The 22,292-nt window shown below is 46.1% G+C and overlaps 2 protein-coding genes across 6 annotated transcripts in view; both read right to left on the bottom strand.

Moving 5' to 3' along the window:
• Positions 1 to 8,937, bottom strand: part of VPS26C (VPS26 endosomal protein sorting factor C) — a 75,857-nt gene extending 66,920 nt beyond the window's left edge. For all 5 annotated transcript variants that reach the window (XR_012645874.1, XM_074996219.1, XM_074996211.1 and 2 more), the window contains exons 1-2: positions 8,787 to 8,937; positions 1,217 to 1,360 (exon numbers count right to left, since the gene is read on the bottom strand). Coding sequence is in view for 4 of the 5 variants with exons in the window: in XM_074996219.1 (XP_074852320.1) it covers positions 1,217 to 1,360; positions 8,787 to 8,843 (201 nt within the window). In the remaining variant the exon portion in view is untranslated. The remainder of the gene's footprint in view (positions 1 to 1,216; positions 1,361 to 8,786) is intronic.
• A 7,252-nt stretch (positions 8,938 to 16,189) lies between these two features.
• The window catches only part of LOC142010645 (uncharacterized), a 72,322-nt gene continuing 66,219 nt past the window's right edge, over positions 16,190 to 22,292 (bottom strand). The window contains exons 5-7 of the mRNA XM_074989080.1: positions 20,555 to 20,798; positions 20,252 to 20,400; positions 16,190 to 16,579 (exon numbers count right to left, since the gene is read on the bottom strand). Of these exons, the coding sequence (XP_074845181.1) occupies positions 16,492 to 16,579; positions 20,252 to 20,400; positions 20,555 to 20,798 (481 nt within the window). The 3' untranslated portion in view covers positions 16,190 to 16,491. The remainder of the gene's footprint in view (positions 16,580 to 20,251; positions 20,401 to 20,554; positions 20,799 to 22,292) is intronic.

Below are 22,292 nucleotides of genomic sequence, written 5' to 3'. Positions count from 1 at the left end.
CAAATAGAGCATTGCCATGAATCTTATTTCCCACCGCCCCCCCCCCCATGTGGTTTTTCCATTTTTGTTTTCAAACTATTTTTGTTTTCAATTGCAGCAACACTCAGGCTACCTCTACACTAGCCCAAATCGTCGAAACGGCCATGCAAATGGCCATTTTGAAGATTACTAATGAGGCGCTGAAATACATATTCAGCACCTCATTAGCATGCCAGCAGCTGCAGCACTTTGAAATTGCCACAGCTCGCTGCCGTGTGGCTCGTCCAGACAGGGCTCCTTTTTGAAAGGACCCCGGCAACTTCGAAATCCCCTTATTCATATCAGCAGAAAGGAATAAGTGGATTTCAAAGTTGGCAGGGTCCTTTTGAAAAGAGCCCCGTGGCAGCGAGCCACAGCAATTTCTAAGTGCCGTGGCCACCGGCATGCTAATGAGGCATTGACTGTGTATTTCAGGGCCTCATTAGTAATCTTCGAAATGGCCATTTCGAAGATTTGGGCTAGTGTAGACACGGCCTCAATGTTAATCAGATGATGCCCTCCAAATTACTGTTTCAAAAGTCATTTGTCTAATCAAGAAACTCCCCTTTGAAGTTAAAATGCATTTAAGTCTGAAATAGAATTAAAATTCTTGTTTTGGCTGCTTGAAAAATGCAGATCTCCCCTAAGTTTGGGGCTACTGAGACCTGGGGTTTTGCCTCCTCTCTGCTGACATATGAAAGAGCACAGACTGAAGGAAGCTTGCTCTCTCTCTCCATCTCTCGAGTAAATTTATTTTTGAGAGGGGGGAAGGACTACTATCAAGCTGCTTCGGGCTCACAGGTGGAAAAGATTTTATATAACTGAACACAGACTTCTCATAGCAGCTTTACTTGGAGCCCTCACATTCTCTTGATAAGAACAGTTTTTCTCCTCTTCCCCCTTGAAGGGCTGTGCTTCTTATGCCACTCAAACCTATAAACAAATGGCATGTCATATTACTGTGGTAATGTCTTGACAAACTTCTTTAATTCTGTGGTTACTTAGACTGGTAAGCCTAAAAACATTTTCTAAGGTCACAATGTAATGCTAGATAATAGCGGTGACTTGGAAAATGTTAAACCACCTGCATACACTAAAGTAATATAGAGCTATAAAGAAATAGAATTATTGAGGAAAAATGTGGTTTAGAAATAAGAGAATTTTTTGTACCCAAGGAATCCATCTACACATTTCTTACCTTAACAGAGTTATAGAAAGCTTCAAACACACCAACACTTTTGGCACTGAGCTGCAGATTTACAGATCCTTCCATTGTTAAGTAGATACCCTGGTGTTGAACAGCATCTTTGCTGGTTATGACCACCACTCCAGAAAGAACTTCCTAATAGTAAAAAGGGGTCAAGCAGAACATACCATTTTCTTATTAGTTTCGCCTCTGGCTGGACTTCAGACTGCAGTGACACCTGCAGTATGCTAGATGACTCCCTAACACAGCGGAAAACAATTCCTGCATCACAAAACAAATGGTCTAGAAGACATAATGATGAAGAAAGAAGGCAGGGGAAAGAATACAAAAGTTCAAGTAGTCAAGGTGATGTCTAGCAGAAGTCTCTACTTATATGTTTTATTGTCAATTACATCCCTACCCAATGTCTCTTCTCCTTACCCTAACTCACAGACTGTGTTCCAGTAACTCTTATGTCCTTCCCCTCCCAGTCTTCAACATCCTTCTGCCACATAATGTAGTAATTTACTCATAAACAAAGGACTTGTGTGAACAGATGGCTTGGTCAGCTAGTTTCTTTTGGGTGAAGTGAAACTTCAGATGGGACTGAGATGAGGATAGGCCACTTGTGATGCAGACCAGGACAACAAGGGCATTAATACACAGCAATAGGTGAAAAGTATTGTTGCAAAAGAAATGTGGGGGGGAGGGAAGGGCACTATGGATGATGTTTTTGAGTGGAAGTGAAGTGGAGAATGTGGAAGTAGCAACATAAAAATAATGGATAAAGTGAAAGGGACAAAGTTAGATGGTCACAAGAAATCTGAACGTAATATGGTGCAGTCACTGGAATGCACAAAGAGCTAAGGACAGAAGGGTGCTGATGTGGTCAGAATCCTGGGCAAAGTCCTAGTGGAAGTATTTTGTTTGGACTCCAAGGGGCTGATGTGGATCTCGGTAGTGCAATGATGAGTAGGTTACAGCAAACAAAGTGGGAAATGATGAGTGTTTAAGCTTCAGTAAGAGCTGAAGCTGAAATGGTTTGATACAATTGTACTTCACACCAGTTAAGCAATATCTGCAGAATACTCAACTGGCAGCTGCCAGGGCATCAGTACCTTTCCTTTATCAGTGGTGAAGAATGTCAGTATTGAACAGAAGTTGGGTCAGGGAGCCTGATGTAATAAAAGTTTATAGAAAGAAATTGCAGTGGCAGTTCTGGGGTAGGAGTCAGAGAATCTGAAGCGGGGAAAGCCAGAAGAGGACCTGCAGAAACTGAGAAATGAAGTTGAGTAGGACATGCTAGCATAATTGGGCAGGGAAGTAAAAAATAAAAGTAGAGTAGTTTAACTCATGGGTGAAAATGCCTCACTCAGAAATGACTGCAGCTGCTGCTAGATGGTATAATTTGTTGCTGTTTGCAACTGGACATGATCTCCAGTGCTCTGGTATAGCTCTTCCCCATGCACAATCAGGCTACATCAAATATTTCATTTACTCAAGTAAGCACCAAAAGGTCCCACCCAACCCATATGGAAGTTCATGAGCTGCTGAATTCCAAAGTTTCACAGAGGTTCATGACTTTCTGAGGCTATTTCTCATCACACGACTCACTGAAACCTCCTTTTTCCTCTCGCTCCTTGGATTGTTCACTTGCTCTGTCTGGCTTTTTGGACTAAGGAAGATTGCCTATTTGTTAGGCCATCCCCCTTTCTCAGCATTTTCCCTGCCAGGAACTTTCCCTGTGAACTAGCAAAAGGAGATTCCTTTTTCTATCTGCCCTAGAGAGCTTGTTATTCCAGCATCAGACCACATCACAACAGGCTGTTTTATTAGCATGCAAATCCTTAGTCATTCTGTTATTTGTCCCAAAACATGCCCATTCTTGGATCTACTGTTTTTAGATTCAGATTTAGAGGCCTTCTCATTTCTACCCTCTCACACACATGCACAACATTTGGGGTTTATTACGGCAGAACACCTCTCTCTCCTTTCCATGTTCTCACATTTCCTCATGAGTGATTGTTCCTGCTATTGAAGTCAACCTACAAAGGGCATTTTCTGGTTTGAAATTCATTTTGTCAGCCTCAGCGGTCAAATATGACCGAGAATTCTGAAGGATGTTGCACTACCTGTAGTGTGTGCAAATGACTTATGTAAAAAAAAAAACAAAAAACAAAACAAAAAAAAAAAAAACAACTTTTCTACATATAGAAATATTTATCAATGTATTTTTGTCAGGAGTTACAACAGAAATAAGATTGTGGGACATTAATCTCCAAAAATGTCTATGAACAGGTACAAACAATAGTTACAAAGCCATCATTCTCAATGTCTGAACCAGAATCCAACTGGACGCTAGGGAAATCCCTATAAACCCAAACCAGAATGGAACTAGGGAACTGAAATATTAAAAATTTGATTTCATCTACAGTGCTAAGAATCCATACTTTCTTTGTAAGTCAACATGAAAAATATCTATGATTGTGCCCAATATCAGCAAAAACACAATGAAAAGATTTCAGAAACCAACAGAAATCTACAAGAAAAGGAAACTGAAGTAATGAACTTGGAAGTAGGATGGTAAGCAACATTTGTTCACTGGTGAGGGGGAAGCAACTTCAGAACTAAGAGCCCACATTAGCAAAATAAAATAGAAAAATTAAAAACTTCAGTGTTATTTCTCAACAGCTTATTGGAAAACAGTTATACAGTATATCGTACTTTAGTTTAAACTCCCCGCAAAAGTTCACTTAAATACTATAATGCTGTGGTATCCAACAAGCTAGCCACACATGGCCATTTGGCTTGAACAATAAATATATTTCCAGAATAATGTAGTTAGTTTGCTATAGCAGTAATCATTCTGGTGGCTACTGCTTCAGAACTGGTTGGACTTCACAGCTATAATGCCTAGTGCCTTAATGTAACCCGGGCAGAACCTACAGATAAGATTACCTTGCCTTTCATCTATAGTTGCTTATTATTACTATTTATAACTTTAAGCATTTAGGCTGAGATTTTCCATGCCAGATTTCTGTCTCAGACAAATACTGTTCAGCCATTTTTGAAGAAAGAAGTCCAACCTTCTCTGATAGAGGGGTGTGGTAAAACTATGTATTTTCCCTATGTTTAAAAAAAAAAAAAAATTGTTTTTGAAAGACTTTTTAGGAGTTCCAAAGTTTTGCCCAGGACCTTCACATTTACCACGGTGGTGCTGAGGTTAGAACTACCTTTTTGCTGTCCCCATGAAAAACTAGACCAGATGTGGAAAAATGAAGACAGGTTTTTAAAAGGTTTTTGCTGCAAATGTTCACTGGAATGGGTTGGACGCTTGCAACTAAAAATCTCTGAACATTCGATCTCCATTGCACATGCTCCAATCCCAAAAATCTCTAATACATTACTGATACTGGCAAGGCACAGAACTACTACTTCAGAGAGAGGAAGGGTTTAGTAGTAGATGCTGCTGCCCTTTTCACCTACTGGAAGGTGTGAGCAAGAGTAAGTGGGACCAAAATTTCCCAACAGCTTCCTTCCTTCCACTATTAGGCTGGGGTAACTACAGCTGCTTCTTCTGTTTCATTCAGCTTTAACCATTAGGGAAAGAAAAAAAGCAGCCAAGTAGCACTTTAAAGGCTAACAAAATAATTTATCAGGTGGTGAGCTTTTGTGCGACAGACCCACTTCTTCAGACCATAGCCATACCAGAACAGACTCAATTTAAAGCACAGAGAATCAAAAAAGTAATCAAGGCTGACAAATCAGAGAGTAGAGGGCAGAAGAAGGGGGAGTCAAGAATTAGATAAAGCCAAATATGCAAGAGTGCCCCTATAATGACCCAGAAAACATTATAGGGGCTCTTTTGCCTAATTAGCTTTATCTAATTCTTGACTCCCCCTCCTTCTGCCCCTCTATGCTCTGATTTGCTCACCTTGATAGTTTTTTTCTGATTTGTCAACCTTGATTACTTTTTTGGTTCTCTGTGCTTTAAATATTGAGTCTGTTCTGGTATGGCTATGGTCTGAAGAACTGGGTCTGTCCCACAAAAGCTCACCACCTAATAAAGGCTAACAAAATAGTTTAAAGTGCTACTTGACTGCTTTTTCATTTTGATAGTATATAGACTAACCCGGCATTCTCTCTGTTACTATTCAACATTAGGGAAAGTTGTGATCAGTACCGGGAAGGGACCTTGCTGACTGGTGTTAACAATGTGGTGCACTTTACAGCTCTCTCTATCGAACAAGGCCTTATCCTCTTACCTTAAGTTGATACTAGCCTGCCTCCTAACAGGGGGTAGGCCTACACTGAAATAAAACCCCAGCACTGAGCCTGAGCGCTCCAGGTAGTCGACTTGAGCTCACAGGGTTTGGGGCTGTGGGTCTACAAAACTTCTATGCGTAAGGGTGCCTAGTTCAGGTAGCTCAAGGAATCTTCATGCTGTCATTGCCTAACTTTAAAGTGTTTGACACTACAACCTTCTTATCTGAATATAGCTGTCATATGTAAATTATATTAGTGAGAAATATACAGCAAGCTATAATGGCTAAGTAAGACATTAATATATAATCCAAATACTGTTTCAATTGGCTTTATTTCCCACCTTTGTGTAGTATTGCCACCCACAGTTATACAGCTCAGAACCATTAGGGTGCAACATGGTGATTGGTAAGTGAGGGGATTCCCATATTATTGTTTAGGAAAGCATGCTTTGGGATTCTTCCAGAGCAGGATGCTATAAATAAAAGACATTAGCAGCACTGGCTGATATCTTTGTTACGTGTGGTGGCAAGTGACTTTCTAAAAACAGTACAAAAAACTTGCACAGCTCAAGTAACTCACATGGTTAAAACAGATTTATTTTTAACTTATTGACACTGCCTAGGGATTCCTGATCAAAGATTCACACAGAATTTCTTGTACAGCACTCAGCAAACTAAAAACACAATGTTGAAAACTATTCAGATCGTTCAGCCCTCCCGTCTAATCAGTATACTGAAGGTAACTTTAAAGGAAATGTATTCAATATTATTGAAGTGTCTACAAGAAACACAGCCAAACTCATACTTCAAAAAATGATCCTACTTGATTAATTCTTTATAGGGGAATCTCTCCACTTTATGCAAACAATTCACTCAGATAAAATTATTAGTCAGAAACTGAGTACGGATGGACACATGCATTACATCTTTGAAGAAGTGAATGAAACCCATGTAATGAAAAAGGGAATGTATGATTTTAACAACCAGTGGATGAGGAAAAGAAAATAGCCACCACTACAGAAATGCTGTTTGCACCCTATAGTTAAAATACTTGTGTACAGTCCTATTACACAGTGCATTGTTCAGCAATATACAATTCAGTCTGATAAAATCATCACCAAGGCCAAACTTCTCTAACGTTTCTTTAAAAAAGATACTTACTTGTTAGAAATAGCCACTAAAGTGAAACATTCTTCATATACTGCAACAACCAATTTATTTGTGTCTAGAAAATAATTATGCATGGACATGACCCAATGTATTAATGGGATTATAAGGCTATGCAAACAGTCACAAAGTTACATTACAGAATTTAAGAACTTTGTCAAGCCAGAACTTAAAAACCTCTAAGGATGGAGAATCCACCATCTCCCAAGTTAACCCATTCCACAGCTTCAACATCATTAGAGGAGGGATAGCTCAGTGGTTTGAGCATGAGCCCACTAAACCCAGGTTTGAGAGCTCAATCCTTGAGGGGGCCATTTAGGGATCAGGGCAAATAGATTTTTTAAAAAAAAAGAAAGAGAGAGATGGTGCTTTGCCCTACCAGGGAAGTGGACTTAATGACCTCCTGAGGTTCCTTCCAGCTCTGTGAGATGTGTATCTCCATTTATTACCATTCCCATATTCAACCTAGATCTTCCACACTGGAACTCAAGACCTTTGCTCCTCATTCAGCCATCTGTTACTACTAAGAACAGCCTCTCTCCACCCTCTCTGGAGCTTCCTCTCAAGTGAGTGAAGGCTGCTATCAAATCCCCTCTCACCTCTTCTTTTCTGCAGACTAAACAAGCCCAAATCCCTTAGCCTCATCCTGTAGGTCATGCGCTCCAGCCCCTAATCATTCTTGTTCTCTACTGGATCCTCTCCAATGCATCCACATGTTTGCTGTAGTGAGGAAGGGCCATCAATAGAAAACAATACTCCAGAGAGGGCCTCACCAGTGCTGAATGAAGGGGAATAATCAATCACTTCTCTAGATCTCTGGAAATGCTCCTCCTAATGCACTCCAATATGCCATTTGCCTTCTTGGCTACAAGCGCACACTGTTGGCTCATACCTGGCTCCTCATCCACTGTAACCCCCCCCCCCCCCACCTCCCCATCCTTTTCTGCCAAACAGAGGGTGAGAGCGCTTGGGATTCTTGCAGATGAACTGCATAATCAACAAGTGCTGCCAATACTTACTGGAGTGGAAGAATACTGACCCCAAATGAGTCAGCAACATTTCAGGGTTAAAAAAAGGAGATTCACTATCTCAATAAACAAAAACTAACACTACTTTCCATGCTCAATGTCAAAACTTCCAAAAGTGTTCCTTCTTTTTCAATTCTATAGTCTGCGGTACACAGAAAAAATTAAGCTTTGGAGTGCGTAAAACACATGCTGTTTGGTAACACAGACTGTCTGAAAACAGGTCTCTGAATACGAAGGGAGTTGTGGGGGGGCAGGTTTGAGTGTATAAATGCAGGATCTGACCAGCCTACAGTGAGGTTCTATCGGCCACGTAAACTGTAGTTTCAGGGGCCTCTCTCTGAAAATATCCTTGCAAAGCAGGGTTTCCTCAGGTCTATCTATTAACTTTGCAACAGACAAAAATGGCTAAGCAGAAACTGTTATTTAAGAAGCCACAAAAGAACAAAACCCATCCACTTCCCTTGGAAAGAAATCAGACAGCAGGCCTCACCCATGCCTAATGCGCCTGGCAACTCCTAGCACATAGGCAGCCACCCAGAGTAGTACTTCTAGCCATACCACAACAAACCAGCAGTCCTGTAGCACTTTAAAGACTAACAAAACGATGTATTAGGCAATGGACTTTTGTAGGACAGATACGACGAAGCGGGTCTGTCCCACGAAAGCTCATCACCTAATAAGTTATTGTGTTAGTCTTTAAAGTGCTACAGGGCTGCTGGTTTGTTTGGTTAGAACACACTAGCCATACCAGGTTTGAACGAAAGCCCCCGCCCCGTGTCCCTGTCCGTGAGGGGCAGAGGTGAATACATCAGCACGCCGAGCAGCCGAGGCGTCTCACACCCGCGCCAGGAGCTGCGCCCCGCAGGCTGCCAGCCAGATAGCCGGGCGCAACGCCCGCTCCAGTGCTCCGCGCCCCCAGGGCGCTGTGGCCGCGATCTCCCCCGCCTCCGCCGAGCCCTACCACCTGCCTCCCCAGGAGCCAGTGACCGAGGCTGGCAGCCGCTGGGAGCCCCCCGTCAGGGTGGCCCCGCCGCCGAGCTCTGCTGGCAAGGGCAGCCGCAGCGCGCGCGCCCCAACGGCCCGGCCTGTGGCGTCACGGGCGCGCGGCCCAGCGGCACTCACCCCGCAGCGATACACCTTGTTAGCCCGTTTGATCTTGATGTCCAGAGCGGTCCCCATCCTGCCGCGTCCAGCACCAGCACGTGACACCCCTATCACGTGACGACTCGGGTCCGGGGAGGGGACGCCTGTCTGGTGATCTCCACAGTCAGGTGCGCGCCATTTACTTCCAGGTCACCAGCTCCACCCACTCCCTCCCCCCCCGCTGCCATTTGTAATCCCCTGGTTATACAACATAGCTCCGCCCACTGCCTGGTCGTCACAACAACGACGGAAGCAGCGGTACCGGGTCAATCTCTCCCTCGATTTCCTGCGTCACTACCATGCAGCGCGGCACCCACGTGACTGGCAGCATCCGCTAGTAACCCGTCTCCGAATGCGGCGGTGCATACTGGGAGCTGTAGTGCCTTGCGCGGCCGCGTTGCATGCTGGGCGCTGCGACGCTGGTCGTGGGGGGCGGGGAGCCACTGGAGCTTGCAGATCTAGGCGGCTGGATGTGGCTCACCAGGCTGGGGCCCTTCCTGGTGCGCCGCCGCAAGGAAACCAGCCTCAGGCGGCGGCGGCGGCGGCGGCGGCGGCGGCTCCAGCCCGCCCCACACGGAGCAGCGCCAGCTGCAGCCGCTGGGGTCGGCGGGGTCCTTCGGCCGGGCTGGGTCGAACAGGCGGCAGTCCGGGCACAGGCCTGGCGCACACTCCCTGCCTGCGGCAGCGTGGCAAGACCAGCGTCTGTACCGCCTGGGTGCGGAGGTTGGGGGAAGGCGGGCCCCTAAATCCTCTTCCAGTGTCTTGATAAGTTTTCTCTCCAGCCTTCGCACTTGAGGGTCCCAAGAATCTTGCAGGGCTTTGACGGAGCTGTGCGGTTGATGGACTCTCTAATGACTAGGCTAAGAGATGCACCTGATGAAGCAGGTCTTTGCTTACAAAAGCTCATGCTCCTAAATATCTGTTAGTCTGTAATGTGCCACAGGACTTCTTGTTGTTCTCGAAGACAGACTGACACGGCTACCTCTCTGATAGTAGGCTAAGCAGGGCATTGATAGCTGATGCACCGTCTCTCAGTTAGCACGCTGCCACTTAGATTTGGCCAGGCTTTTTGGCCCAGACTGGTGTCAGGACACCGGGCGGATTGGCTTAATTCCACTTGGCACTTCAAGTTGAAATATTACTACATTTGGGGGCCTTTATAAATGGGGATCCAAGGGCAACTGGCCCACCCTTGCTCCCTTCCTCCCACAAGCAGCTCTGCCTTGTTAGCGGTACACTTTTTATAAGAGGTGTGGGCAAATAGCAGCCCACAGCTTGGATCTGGTCCACCAGAGTTAGTTCCTAGTGGGCCCCCACCTCTATGTTTACTTGTGCCTCCGAAGGTAGCCAGTAGTTGCAGCTGTGAACACAGATTGCAGTTCGTGGGCAATGGGAGAAGTGGGAAGCAGAGTACCAGTCCGTGCTGCTTCCTGTTGTCTGTGAATGGTGATCTTCAGCCAATGAGAATTGTGATTGCCAAAAAACTGTGGTGGCAAAGGTAAATGTAGTGCCATAGACTAACCCTGGTGAGCCACTGCTTTTTTCTTTATTATTGCCCACCCCTGCTTTATAATGTACAGTACTTACATCTGTGTGTGCCACAGCATCAAGCTTCAGACCTGCATTTAAGTATTATTCTGGGCACTTGAGTCTGTTGGGGGCGGGGATTAAAAATACAACTCCTCGCCCTAAGTGCATTTTAATGTAGCTTAAAGCATGAACAAACTTAAATATGTAAAAGTATAATGTAATACTGTACATGGGCAAAATGTGCTACCTCAGCTTTATAATGTCAGTTATTGTAACTTCATGCTATTCTGTGAACTATGTAATGCATTATCCCTGTTTTCTTTCAAATCAATTAAATACCTCATCCTGCAAGTTTCTGAGTGCTATCTGTGTGGTACTGACTAACCTCACACACTTGCCTGGAAGAAGAAGAAAATTACTAGTTTAGGAGGTAATTGCATCTTGCAGAATCAAACACAAGAGGCTAGATGTGCACTACTGGCTTTACAGCTGCACAGTTGTACCACTGTAGCTGTGCTGCTGTACGGTTTCATGTGTAGCCATTCTGTGATGGTGGGAGAGACAGCACTTTTCCACCAGCATATTTAAATCACCTTCAATAAACAGTTCCTAACAAAATAGTACTGTTAACATCGGTCCTTTTGTCAGTAAGACTCATGTCAATCAGTGGTATGTTTGTTTGTTTTGCACTCTGACCCACAGAAGTTTTGGCAACAAAATGCTACTGTAGACAAAGCTTCAGTGTAAAAATCTCTGATTTCAGTATGATCAGGCTGTGCCTTTAAGTGACTTTTCAAGATCTCAGGAAATGTGTACCTGTACTGAAGTAGAATACAAGTCTTCCAAGTTTCAATTCTCTATCTTAACTTTAATATTCTTCCTCCCTTGTTAAGCACAAAACATATTAGTGCGACTATTTAATTGAAATATTGCAGCTACAAATCTCATGATTCACAGAGAAACTTTAAAATGGTTCTATTGCATTTTTAATGGAGGTAGGTTTTTGTGCCTTAAAACGTGCACGTGAAATGTTTTCAGGTTAGATATCTGGAAGAAATTATACTGTAAATTTTCTCAACATGTGCGTTTGCATCAGCATTTTTAATATAGCGAGGAAGATATATATTACTTGTTTCTCAACAATTTTTTTTTAATTCAGAAAAGTAAGTTATACTTTATTTTGAATGCCATGCATGTTGATTTTGGGATTTTTATGAAGAATCCCTCTTGATTATCCAAATATAGTATGGTCCAAAGGTGGTATGATCCATGTTGTTCTAGCACCAAACACCTTCTAGATTTCCAGGTCAAACAAGGTCATTCAAAAGTCAGTAAGTTGCTCACCCAGTCATTAGCGTTATGGGACAGGAGTAAAGACTCTTATTAGTACATTTAAATCGATAAAGCATAAGAATTTTTTTAGATACGATTTTTCCCCTGCCTTAATATCAGGTGCCTCCTTCATTATAATTACAGTGTTATGGTAACTATATTACTATACCAACTATGGTAATATTAAAAAATGACAATGGAAACAATGGGGTAAATATGTAAAATTCATGAAGGGAACTGTGACGCTGTACTAACTTGGTGCTTGCTATAGAGAACCAAGTGTATTATCACTTGAGTACACCTCATGAACAAGTGAAGCAAGTGTTTGATAATTTTGGGATCATAATATTGTGATGCCCCCACCAGCTTTATGAAAATTTGGTTTATGAATATAAATATGCATAACTGGAAGTGCTTTGGGAATGTAACTTATCAATTGTAATGTTACAATCTGCTGGATTGCAAACGTCTGTTTTGGTGCATGTACCATTCTTCTATGTGAAGTTAGAAATATAAAATGTAGCTCTTTATAGCTTTAAATGAGTCATTAGTCCTGCCTCATAACCTTAATAACTGGGTGAGCAACTTAATGACTTTTAAGTGACTTGTTTGACCTGGAAGTCTAGAAGTGCTTGACCTCCTTCAGACCTTGAGCAAGAAGACAATCATATGTCCGACTGCCTGTGTGCAAGTATGTGACTAGTAACTTACAGAACTCACTCTCCTGTTATTGTTGCCACTGGACTTTTGACTTGATGCAACTGTTGTTTTCCCAAATCTGAAAGATGCCTGTGTGGGACTTTTTTAGAGTGGGGAGACTGATGTACAATAGTCACATTGTCCTTGACAGAAGATTTCCAGTTGTCATGGTGTCTGTGCCCTTGTTTTCAAGCCCTCTGTCAGCTGCAGCCTTCATAAGTCTTCACAGCTGTTATAACATTACTCAACAGTTTCACCTCCATTGTGCAGTTATCCTCCACCTGCCTTGCAGTTGAGGACTTCTTGGATTACACTTAGTTTAGAACCTCGCCCTGGGTAATTTGCCCTGGGTGACCTTAAGGGAGTACATGACTCCAGGTAGCATCATTCTTGGGGTCATTGAAACACGCAAGCCTTTCCCCCACGATGAGGTAGTAATCCATGGAGAGGATACTTACATTACCATAACCTCTAAGACCATTGGCAAAAAGTTCACTATTCTGTAACAGTAACTTCTTACAGACCTAACAAAGTCGCTTCGTCTAACACAGTGCTTGCATAGTATTTCTCCACAAAGCATGCCATGGGAGGTCTTCAATAAAAATGTTTCCTAAAAGTCTAAACTAAGGCACATTTGACAAACAGGATGCTGCCAAAGGATGCATGTTCACTTGTGTGACTACGTTTACATGGGTAAATTAAGCATTGTAAGCCAACACAATAGAAACCCTATTTGTGTACAAAACCAATAAAAGGGTGCAAGGTCAACAGGTGATAAGGTAAAGGAGAATGTACCAAAGGGGGTTATTGTCCGATCTCTGGGGGAGACAGTGAATTTTGGAGAAACGAGAAATCCAAAGTAGACATCGAGGAATAATATCGGGCAATAAAATTACATTTATTACATACAAAATGTGATCCCAAACTGCCCTGCATGGAAAAACTGTAAAGGACAGATGAGATAAGACCCTTTTTAGACTGATGGTAAGTCTGGTAAATTTAGCGGCCAGGACAGTGGTGTCCAAAAGAAATTTAACAATTGCCACAGCCTGGCACTGCCCCCTGAGCCAGGCACACACCTGCAGCCCCATACAAACTCAGTGAGTCACTGGAGCTGTGCCACCCTGAGCCACGCTGGCGTGAGCTGACTGGAGCAAGCCAGTGCAAGCCACCCCAAGCTGCACCAATGCGAGCGAGCTACCCTGCCCAAGTGAGCTGCAGGAGGAGCTGCTCTCACCACCATGCGCTTGTCCTACCAAGTGGTGGGGTGCATGCACAGAGGGGCAGAGTGCGCTCCACGCATGTAGCTCAAAGGAGCTGCTTTGCCACACCATGGGGTCCAATTCACCACATGTGGTGACTGGCCAGCTTATTGGACACCAGGAGGTCTAGAAAGCATGTATTGACTTTCCTATGTAACCTGTTTCCATTACCCTTACCACTAGTTCTTCAATCTTAATCTTTGATAATAAAAAAGTTACTCACCTTGTGCAGTAATGGTGTTTTTTTGAGCTGTACATCCCTACTGGTGTGCTGCTGCAGTGGTATCTGAGTCCCTGTGCCTGTGAAGAGACCTTTGGTAGCTGTGTCTATTCATCTGCACATGCACTCCATCTCACTCATGTTCTGCCTCAAGGCCAATTAGCGCTGCATGGGCAAACCACCCTCAGTTCCTTGTCTGCTGCAGAGACCCTGTAGAGAATGCCAAAGTGGAGGGCAGGAGGGGGGATTGTGGAGCACCCATAGGGATGTAAAGCTACAAGATCCATCATTGCTACACAAGATAAGTAACTTCTTTTTCAAACAGTGCTGCTATATGTGCTCCACTATAGGGGACGCCTGAACAGTATCCCTGATAGCAGGTTGGGGCATTGGAGTTGTCTGTCATGGATAACAATACAGTAGAGCTAAAAATGGCATCAGAAACAATCTCTAGTAATCAGTGTTCTGCAAATATGTGAGCAGACACCCAACTCACTGTCCTGTAGATTTTTTAAAATGAGAACATCTTTAATGAAGGCAACAAGAGGTGGAAACCAATCTTGTGGAATGTGTACAGATTTCAGTTGGAGGTATGAAATTACAAGCATGACAGCAACAGAGAGATAGCCATGCTTGTCTATATACTATCAAAACAAAAAACAGTCCAGTAGCACTTTAAAGACTGACAAAATAACTTATTAGGTGATGAGCTTTCGTGGGACAGACCCACTTTTTCAGATCACAGCCATAAAAAAGCAGACTCAATACTTAAGGTAAACCAATCTGGTGTCTGACCTCTGTAACTTTGTTCTCATCCACAATTATTTCCGATTTGGGGACAACTTATACCTCCAGATTAGTGGAACTACTATGGGCACCCGCATGGCCCCACAATATGCTAATATATTTATGGCTGACCTGAAACAACGATTCCTCAGCTCTTGTCCCCTATTGCCCCTCCTTTACTTACGATGCATCAATGACATCTTTACGATTTGGACCCATGGTATAGAAACTCTAGAAGAATTCCACAGAGACTTTACAATCTGCACCCCACCATCAGCTTATGCCTCAACTACTCCACGCGAGAGAGACGTTTCCTGGACACTACAGTACAAATCAAGGATGGCCTGATCGGTACCACACTCTACCAGAAACCCACTGATTGCTATACTTACCTATGTGTTTCCAGCTTCCATCCTGCACACACAACTAGATCCATTGTTTACAGTCAAGCCCTTAGATACAATCACATTTGCTCTGATCCTACTGACAGAAACTGAAAACTACAAGATCTCTTTCAAATATTCATAAACCTGAATTACTCACCAGGAGAAATAGAAAAAACAAATCGCGGGCAGACGAATACCCAGAGACTAGCTACTCCAAGATAGGCCCAAAAAAGCCAAGAACAGAACACCACTGCTCATTACCTACAGCACCCAACTCAAACCACTGAAACGCATTACTGAAGACCTACAACCTATCCTTAATCAGGATGCCACACTGCAGAAGTCCCTAGGTGACAGGCCTGTTCTCTCCTACAGACAACCTCCCAACCTTAGGAGGATTCTCACCAACAACCACTGTCTATACCACAGGAATACCAGTCCTGGAACTTTTCCTTGCAATAAGGTCGTTGCCAACTTTGTCCACATATCTATTCTGGAGATACCATCACTGGACCTAACCAGGTTATTCACAGAATCACGGGCACATTCTTATGTTCCTCAACTAACATCATATATGCCATCATGTGGCAACAATGCCCACATGCTTTGTGTATTGGAAAGACATCAAACTCTCTTAGACAAAGAATTAATGGGCATAAAACAGGCATAAAAACACTCCTGATTCACAAACCTGTCAGCCAGCACTTTAATGGAGTGGGCCATTCTGTTAATGACCTGAAAGTCTGTGTTTTACTGAAAAGGAACTTTCACAGCCATTTGGAAAGAGAGGCTGCTGAACTCTCTTTTATATTCAAATTCGACACATTAACACGTGGTTTGAACCGGGATGACAATTTTCTAGCTCATGATAGGGACTCTTTTGCATACTTTGCTTTATCTAATTCTTGACTCCCCCACCTTCTGCCCCTCTGCTCTCTGATTTGCTCACCTTGATAATTTTTTTTCTGATTTGTCAACCTTGATTACTATTTTTGGTCCTCTGTGCCTTAAATATTGAGTCTGTTCTGGTATGGCTATGGTCTGAAGAAGTGGGTCTGTCCCACGAAAGCTCATCACCTAATAAATTATTTTGTTAGTCTTTAAAGTGCTACTGGACTGCTTTTTTGTTTTGAAAGCATGATAGCAGTACTCAATACAGCGCATTTAACAGTCTCAACTGGTACTGCTTCACCTTTTGATCTTTCTGCAGTTGACACAAAGAGCTTAGAAAACTTTCTAAAGGCCTTCATCTCATCCAAATATTCACAGTATCTGTAGTACGGTCTCCTTTTTGGCATGTAAACAGATCTGAACCATATTTGTAGGCACCCCAGGGGCAGTCTGGTATGAGATATCACAAATGTGCATGACTCCATGAGTCTGAGATGTCGCAAGCAATGTCTGGCTGGTGCTTAGAGGTTGGCCTGAACTGTCTCTGTAAGAGTGGCTTGGGTGTCACATCTGTGTTGTCAGAGTACTGCTCTTGCTTCCATGAAGTTGAGACCAGCCCCAGTCATCTCCAAGCAGTGTCGCAGAGTCAAGGTTGATTCTTCCAATCTAGAAAGTTTTTGGAACATGTTGGGGACAACTTCCTGTTGCAGATGCTGGAGGAACCAGCTAATGGTCCTGCCACTTTTATTCTGCTGCTCACAAAACGGGGAAAAATTGGTAGAGGAAGAAAAAGTAGGAGGCAATCTGGGCAGCAGTGCTTACAAGATAGTTGAATTTAATATGGAACCTGGACTTCAGAAAAACAGACTTTGACTCCCTCAGGGTGCTGTTAGGCAGTGTCCCCTGGGGGCAGTGTTCTCTGGAAGCTGAGCGTTTGGGTGGCCACACAGAAGAAATCCAAGTACTGCCCAGCTGATTATCAGCAGAGCACCCACGGCTGACCATGGCCAGCAGTACGCGGTTCTGTTGGTGGCGTGTATAATGTTTACTCTGCCCATGGAAGAAAAAAGATTGAGGGAACACTGCCTGGGAGGCTAATATGAGTGGGAAAGGAATGAGGAGAGAGACCTGTATTTTAAAGACGCCTTATTGAGGGTGCAGGAACATACCGTCCCAATGTGCAGAAAGAATAGCAAATGTGGTAGGTGACCAGGTTGGCTTAACAGAGAAATCTTCCGTGAACTTAATCACAAAAAGGAAACTTACAAGAACTGGAAACTTGGACAGCTGATTCGGGAGGAGTATAAAAACAGAGTTCAAACATGCATTGGTGTGATCAGGAAGGCCAAAGGGCATTTGAAGTTGCAGCTAGCAAGGGATATGAAAGATAACAAGGGTTTCTGTAGGTATGTTAGCAGTAAGAAGAAGGTCAGGGAAAATGTGGGACCCATAGCTAGTGGCAGGTGACTTGAAAAAAGCTGAAGTACTCAAAACATTTTTTTTTTTGGCCTCAGCCTTCATAGACAAGGTCAGATTCCAATATGTTACACTGGGACTGTGTCTACAGTACAAACTTACTTCAAAGTTAACTTCGAAGTAAGCTGCTACTCTGAAGTAGCATGCAGAGCGTCTATACACACTTCCCCTTACTTCGAAGTTAACTGGAAATGGAGTAGTGGCTTACTTCAAAGTTTAACTTCGACATTAAGTGTGTATAGATGCTCTGCACTGCTTACTTCGAAGTAAGGAGTCCTCCAAGGAGATGGCCCCCCCAGAGGACAGAGACACTCTGGCCAGCCCAGCTAGGGCTCTGTGGTCCCTGCTGGCCACCTGAAAGGAAACAGCTCCCAGACAACCCCAGGCAGAAAGCTGAGACCATGCTACAAGCAGGGGCAGCACAAGCTCCCACTCGGACTGCCCCTGCTCTAAGCACCAGCCTGCCTCTGCACCCCCGGCCACCATGGTGGCATGCCAGGGCCCTCCTTGCCCCCCAGGAGCCCCGGCTGAGGAGTCCAAGGGCTCACAGTGCCAGGGCAAGGTCCGTGGCAGGAGGGGACCCTCTTGGACAGAGGATGAGCTGAAGGACCTCCTTGCTCTGTGGCGGGGAGGAGGTCCTTTGGCAAACCGGTGCCCAGCAGAGGATCGCAGAGGCCTTTGACTGGCTGGTCAGCGGCCTCACTGCCCAAGGCCACCCCTACTGCACTGTCAATAGCATGCGGATAAAAGTTAAGGCACTCCACCAGACCTACATCAAGGCCTGTGATGCTGCCAGCTGGTTGGGGCCATGGCCCATCAACTGTCCTCATTACCAGGAGCGGCAGAGGCTCCTGCAGCTGAGGGAGGCGGCCACCCCAGAACATGTGGTAGATACTGTCACTCCCCCCACTGTGGACGGTGAGGATAAGACAGGCCCCTCTGGCATCAAGAGTCCCTCGTGTTGGGAGCGGCCAACTGAGATGGAGGGTGATGATGAGGGCTCCAGCAACAGGACCCTCGTCATCACCTTCCCCTCTGGGACAGCAAGGCAAGCCTTGCCCTAGCCCTGGGAGGTCGCAGCCAGTATGTATGGGACAAGCAGGATGTTGCCAGGGAGAGGGACAGGGCCTCCCCAGATCAGCCCCGCAGTCCATATGCCTGGGGACAGGGGAAGGGGATGGAACATGGGCTAACCCTCACCAAACGGGAACCTCTGGACACCCGAGATCCCACAGGGCTCACAGGCCATTGGGCAGCCAGGGAGCAGGGTGGGGCCCAACATAGTGGAGGCCCTGGACCCCCCAGGGTTGGGACCCAGCACTAACAGGCAATCCTCCTGTCCCTTTCTGTCTCCACAGGTCCATTGTTGGGAAGGCGCTGCAGCCCACCAGAGCAGGCTGCGGCCACAGGTGGCCAAGAAGCCCACCCCATCGCCCCAGCTTGCATACCCGCATGGCCATGGCAGGGCCTCCCACAGATGATGCAGGAAGGATGAGGAGGCAGCTGCCAACTGTGTGGTCATGCAGGAGATTACTGAGGTGCTCCAGGACTGGCTGGTGATGGAGCAGGATGCGTGGGTGCAGCTGGCTGGCAGTCTGGACTCCATGGACCAGGCCTTGGCCACCCGCCTCGCCCCACCGCCCACCCCCTCACCAGCCCAGCCTGCAGCCTCTCCTCCAGAAGCTGCCCTTCCGGCAGCCGCCCATCTGCTAGTGGACCTATCACCATCCACCCGCCTGGAGCTGGCTCAGTGGCTGCTGGCCAAGGCAGGTGCACCTGGCCCAGACCCAGTGGCCCCTCCTGCACACCCTGCAGAGGCTGAGCCTGCAGCACCCACACCCCAGCCCTACCTCCCTGTGGTCCTGGCCCCACACAGCCCTACAGGGGGCCCTGGACCCAGGGCAGTAGGGCAGCTGTGGCTGATGCGGCTCCCAGCCCCCCACACCTCTGGGTGACTGAGCCTTCCCCACCTATCCCTGCTCCCAATTCAGTCCCCCTGCCTAGCTCCCCTCTGAGTTCAATTCCCTCACCTAGCCCTCTGCCTCTGTCCTGTGGACTGTTTCCCCCATGCGCTGTGAATAGTTTCACATGTTGTTCTGTTTTGTTTTGCCAAACGTTTATTTCTTCAATAGTAAAGTTTCTCGTTCCCACCCCAACCCTGTGTCCCTGGTGCTTGGTGGGAAAGTGGTGTGGGGCGGGGGGGAAGCTTGAGGGAAGGAGAAGTCGGGGGGCCCATGGTGCAGAGTGTGGCTGGGAGGGTCAGGGCAGGCCCTGTATGAAGTCCTGGCACAAGGCATCCCAGACCCTGACGCCATCCCTCTGTGTCTCACGGCACGGGGCAGCGGGCAGCTGTTCATAGCCAGCCCCTGGGTCCATGGCCCAGCCCTGGATAAAGGGCTCCCGACTGCCCTCCACAAGGTTGTGGAGGGCGCAGCAGGCAGCAATGACCACAGAGATGTTTGGGAGGCTGACATTCAGCCTGGTGAGGAGGCTGTGAAACCTCCCCTTCAGTCTCCCAAACACCTGCTCGACTGTGCCCCTAGCATAGTTGAGGAGACCATCAAACGTGTTCTGGGCCAGTGTGGTGCATCCAGTATAGGGCCACATGAGCCACAGGGGCAGTGGATACACTGCATCGGCCACAATGCAAGAGGGCATCATGATGTCCCCGAGTGGGAGCTCCTGTGGGGGCATACATGCCCTCCGGCACCCGGCGTCCCAGCCATGAATTCCAGAATACCTGGGCGTCATGGGCCCTGCCCAGCCACCCCATGCACACATCCAGGAAACAGATCCTCACATCCACCAGGGCCTGGAGTACCACTGAGTGGTACCCCTTTCTCTTAATGCAGGTGCCCTCACCGTGGTCCAGAGCCCTGATCGCCACGTGTCCCGTCCAGAGCTCCAAAATAACTGGGGAAGCCCAGGTCTGCAAATCCAGCGAGGGCGTCATCCAGGTCCCCCAGGGTCACGACTTGCGGCAGGGGCACCCTGTTGATGGCTTGGACGACCTGCAGGGGAGAAAGGGAGACACATCCATGAACACCTGACCTGGAGGCCCCCCTTTCCCCTCCCCACCAGATAACTCCTGCCCCCTTCCCACGTGGGGCCCCCTGCCCAGTAGCCCCCTTCCTAGGGTGGGTCCGCGGTGGGGGCAGGACTTACCTCAATCATCACTGCTCTGACGGTGGCCTTGCTGACTCCAAATTGGTGGCCAATGGACCGAAGGCTGTCGGAGCTGGCCAGCCTCTTCTGCACCGGGAGCACTGGCCGCATCTGTGTGGCCTGGTGCTGCAGGACTAGGGCGAGCCAGTGGCAGAGGTCTTCAAATGTCTGGTGGGTCATCTGAAATTTCCTCAGCCACCCATTGACCTTTACCTTTGAAAACGCCGGGCAATCAGAAGTAGTCCTGGATAATTGGAAGAAGGTAAATAGTGTCCATTTTTTAAAAAGGGAAGAATGGGGGGAGCTACAGCCCTGTCAGCCTCACTTTAGTCCCTGGAAAAAATCATGGAGCAGGTCCCCCAGGAATCCATTCTGAAACACTCAGAGGAGAGGAAGGTGATCAGAGGAAGGATGGGAGTGTATGGCCGTATCTACACTAGCCCCAAACTTCAAAATGGCCATGCAAATGGCCATTTCGAAGTTTACTAATGAAGCACTGAAATACTTATTCAGCGCTTCATTAGCATGTGGGCAGCCGCGGCACTTGGAAATTGACGTGGCTCGCCGCCGTGCGGCTCGTCCCGACAGGGCTCCTTTTCGAAAGGACCCCACCTACTTCGAAGTCCCCTTATTCCTATGAGCAGATGGGAATAAGGGGACTTCGAAGTAGGCGGGGTCCTTTCAAAAAGGAGCTGCGTCAATTTGCATGGCCATTTCGAAGTTTGGGGCTAGTGTAGACACGGCCTATATGTGCAGTCAGAACAGATACAGCTACGAATGGTCTCCAATGAGAGTTGCAGGGAGCTAGAAACACCAACTGTGCAGCACCCACAGGATGAAACACGTGTTGTTTGCACTATAAATATGTATCAGGGTTATTGCTCTACATGAGAGCTGATCCACAATTGAATCGAACAGGCTGGTGTGTACATTGTTTCCTTTAGAGAAACCAAACCTGATATTCCTGTGAGCAGCCAGTTAGAGGCTGGATATTGTGGGAATGTTTCAAAGGGGTTCACAACTGGGGTACACCTCTAGTTATCCTGCAAGGCAAATTGAGGGCTGGCATAGCTCTGAGGATATTGTTTGGGTGGCTAACAGATTGGAGGGGTCAGGGACGTGACACCCAGTTCAGCATCAGCAAAGTATAAGCACTTGCTGGAGCCAGAAGATATAACTGGACACTCTGAGAACAAATAGGCACGTAATTTGAGGTATGTGAGGGAGTGGTTATGTACAGCTCCTCTCATCTGATTGGCCAATGGAGACAGATGAAATAGCACCTGCCTCAATTTTAGCTTTCTTGTTGGTTGACCAAAATAAAACAGAATTGCATAGAATAAAAAACATTTCCTACATAAAGGTTAGAAACCCTCATGCATCAGGGCATAACTTAATCATTAACTAATGGAAGATTCAGAAATAAGCTTCCCTGTTGGCAGGGTATTCGGTGATTGTCCACTATAGGGTTTCATGCAACATCCACTAAAGCATCTCATTGTGGACCCTGTCAGAGACAGCTGAAGTCTAGACTAGACAGAGCAACTACTAATCTGAATGAAAATGGCAATTCACAAGTTCCTGTGTTCTTAATCTGCATACCTGATACTACTTTCTTTAAGTGGTAGACTATCCGATGTTAACCAGATTTTTCCCAGGAAAGAGGAAACCTCCTGATCCTTTATGGTTCACTATTAATCTACCATCTTCACTCAGAGCTCTCTATAAATCAACAGGT

Source organism: Carettochelys insculpta, chromosome 1 (assembly GCF_033958435.1).
Source record: "Carettochelys insculpta isolate YL-2023 chromosome 1, ASM3395843v1, whole genome shotgun sequence".
Classification (NCBI taxonomy): Eukaryota; Metazoa; Chordata; order Testudines; family Carettochelyidae; genus Carettochelys; species Carettochelys insculpta.
The sequence above is the reverse complement of the archived record's forward strand: the minus strand, read 5'-3'. Positions and strand labels throughout refer to the sequence as shown.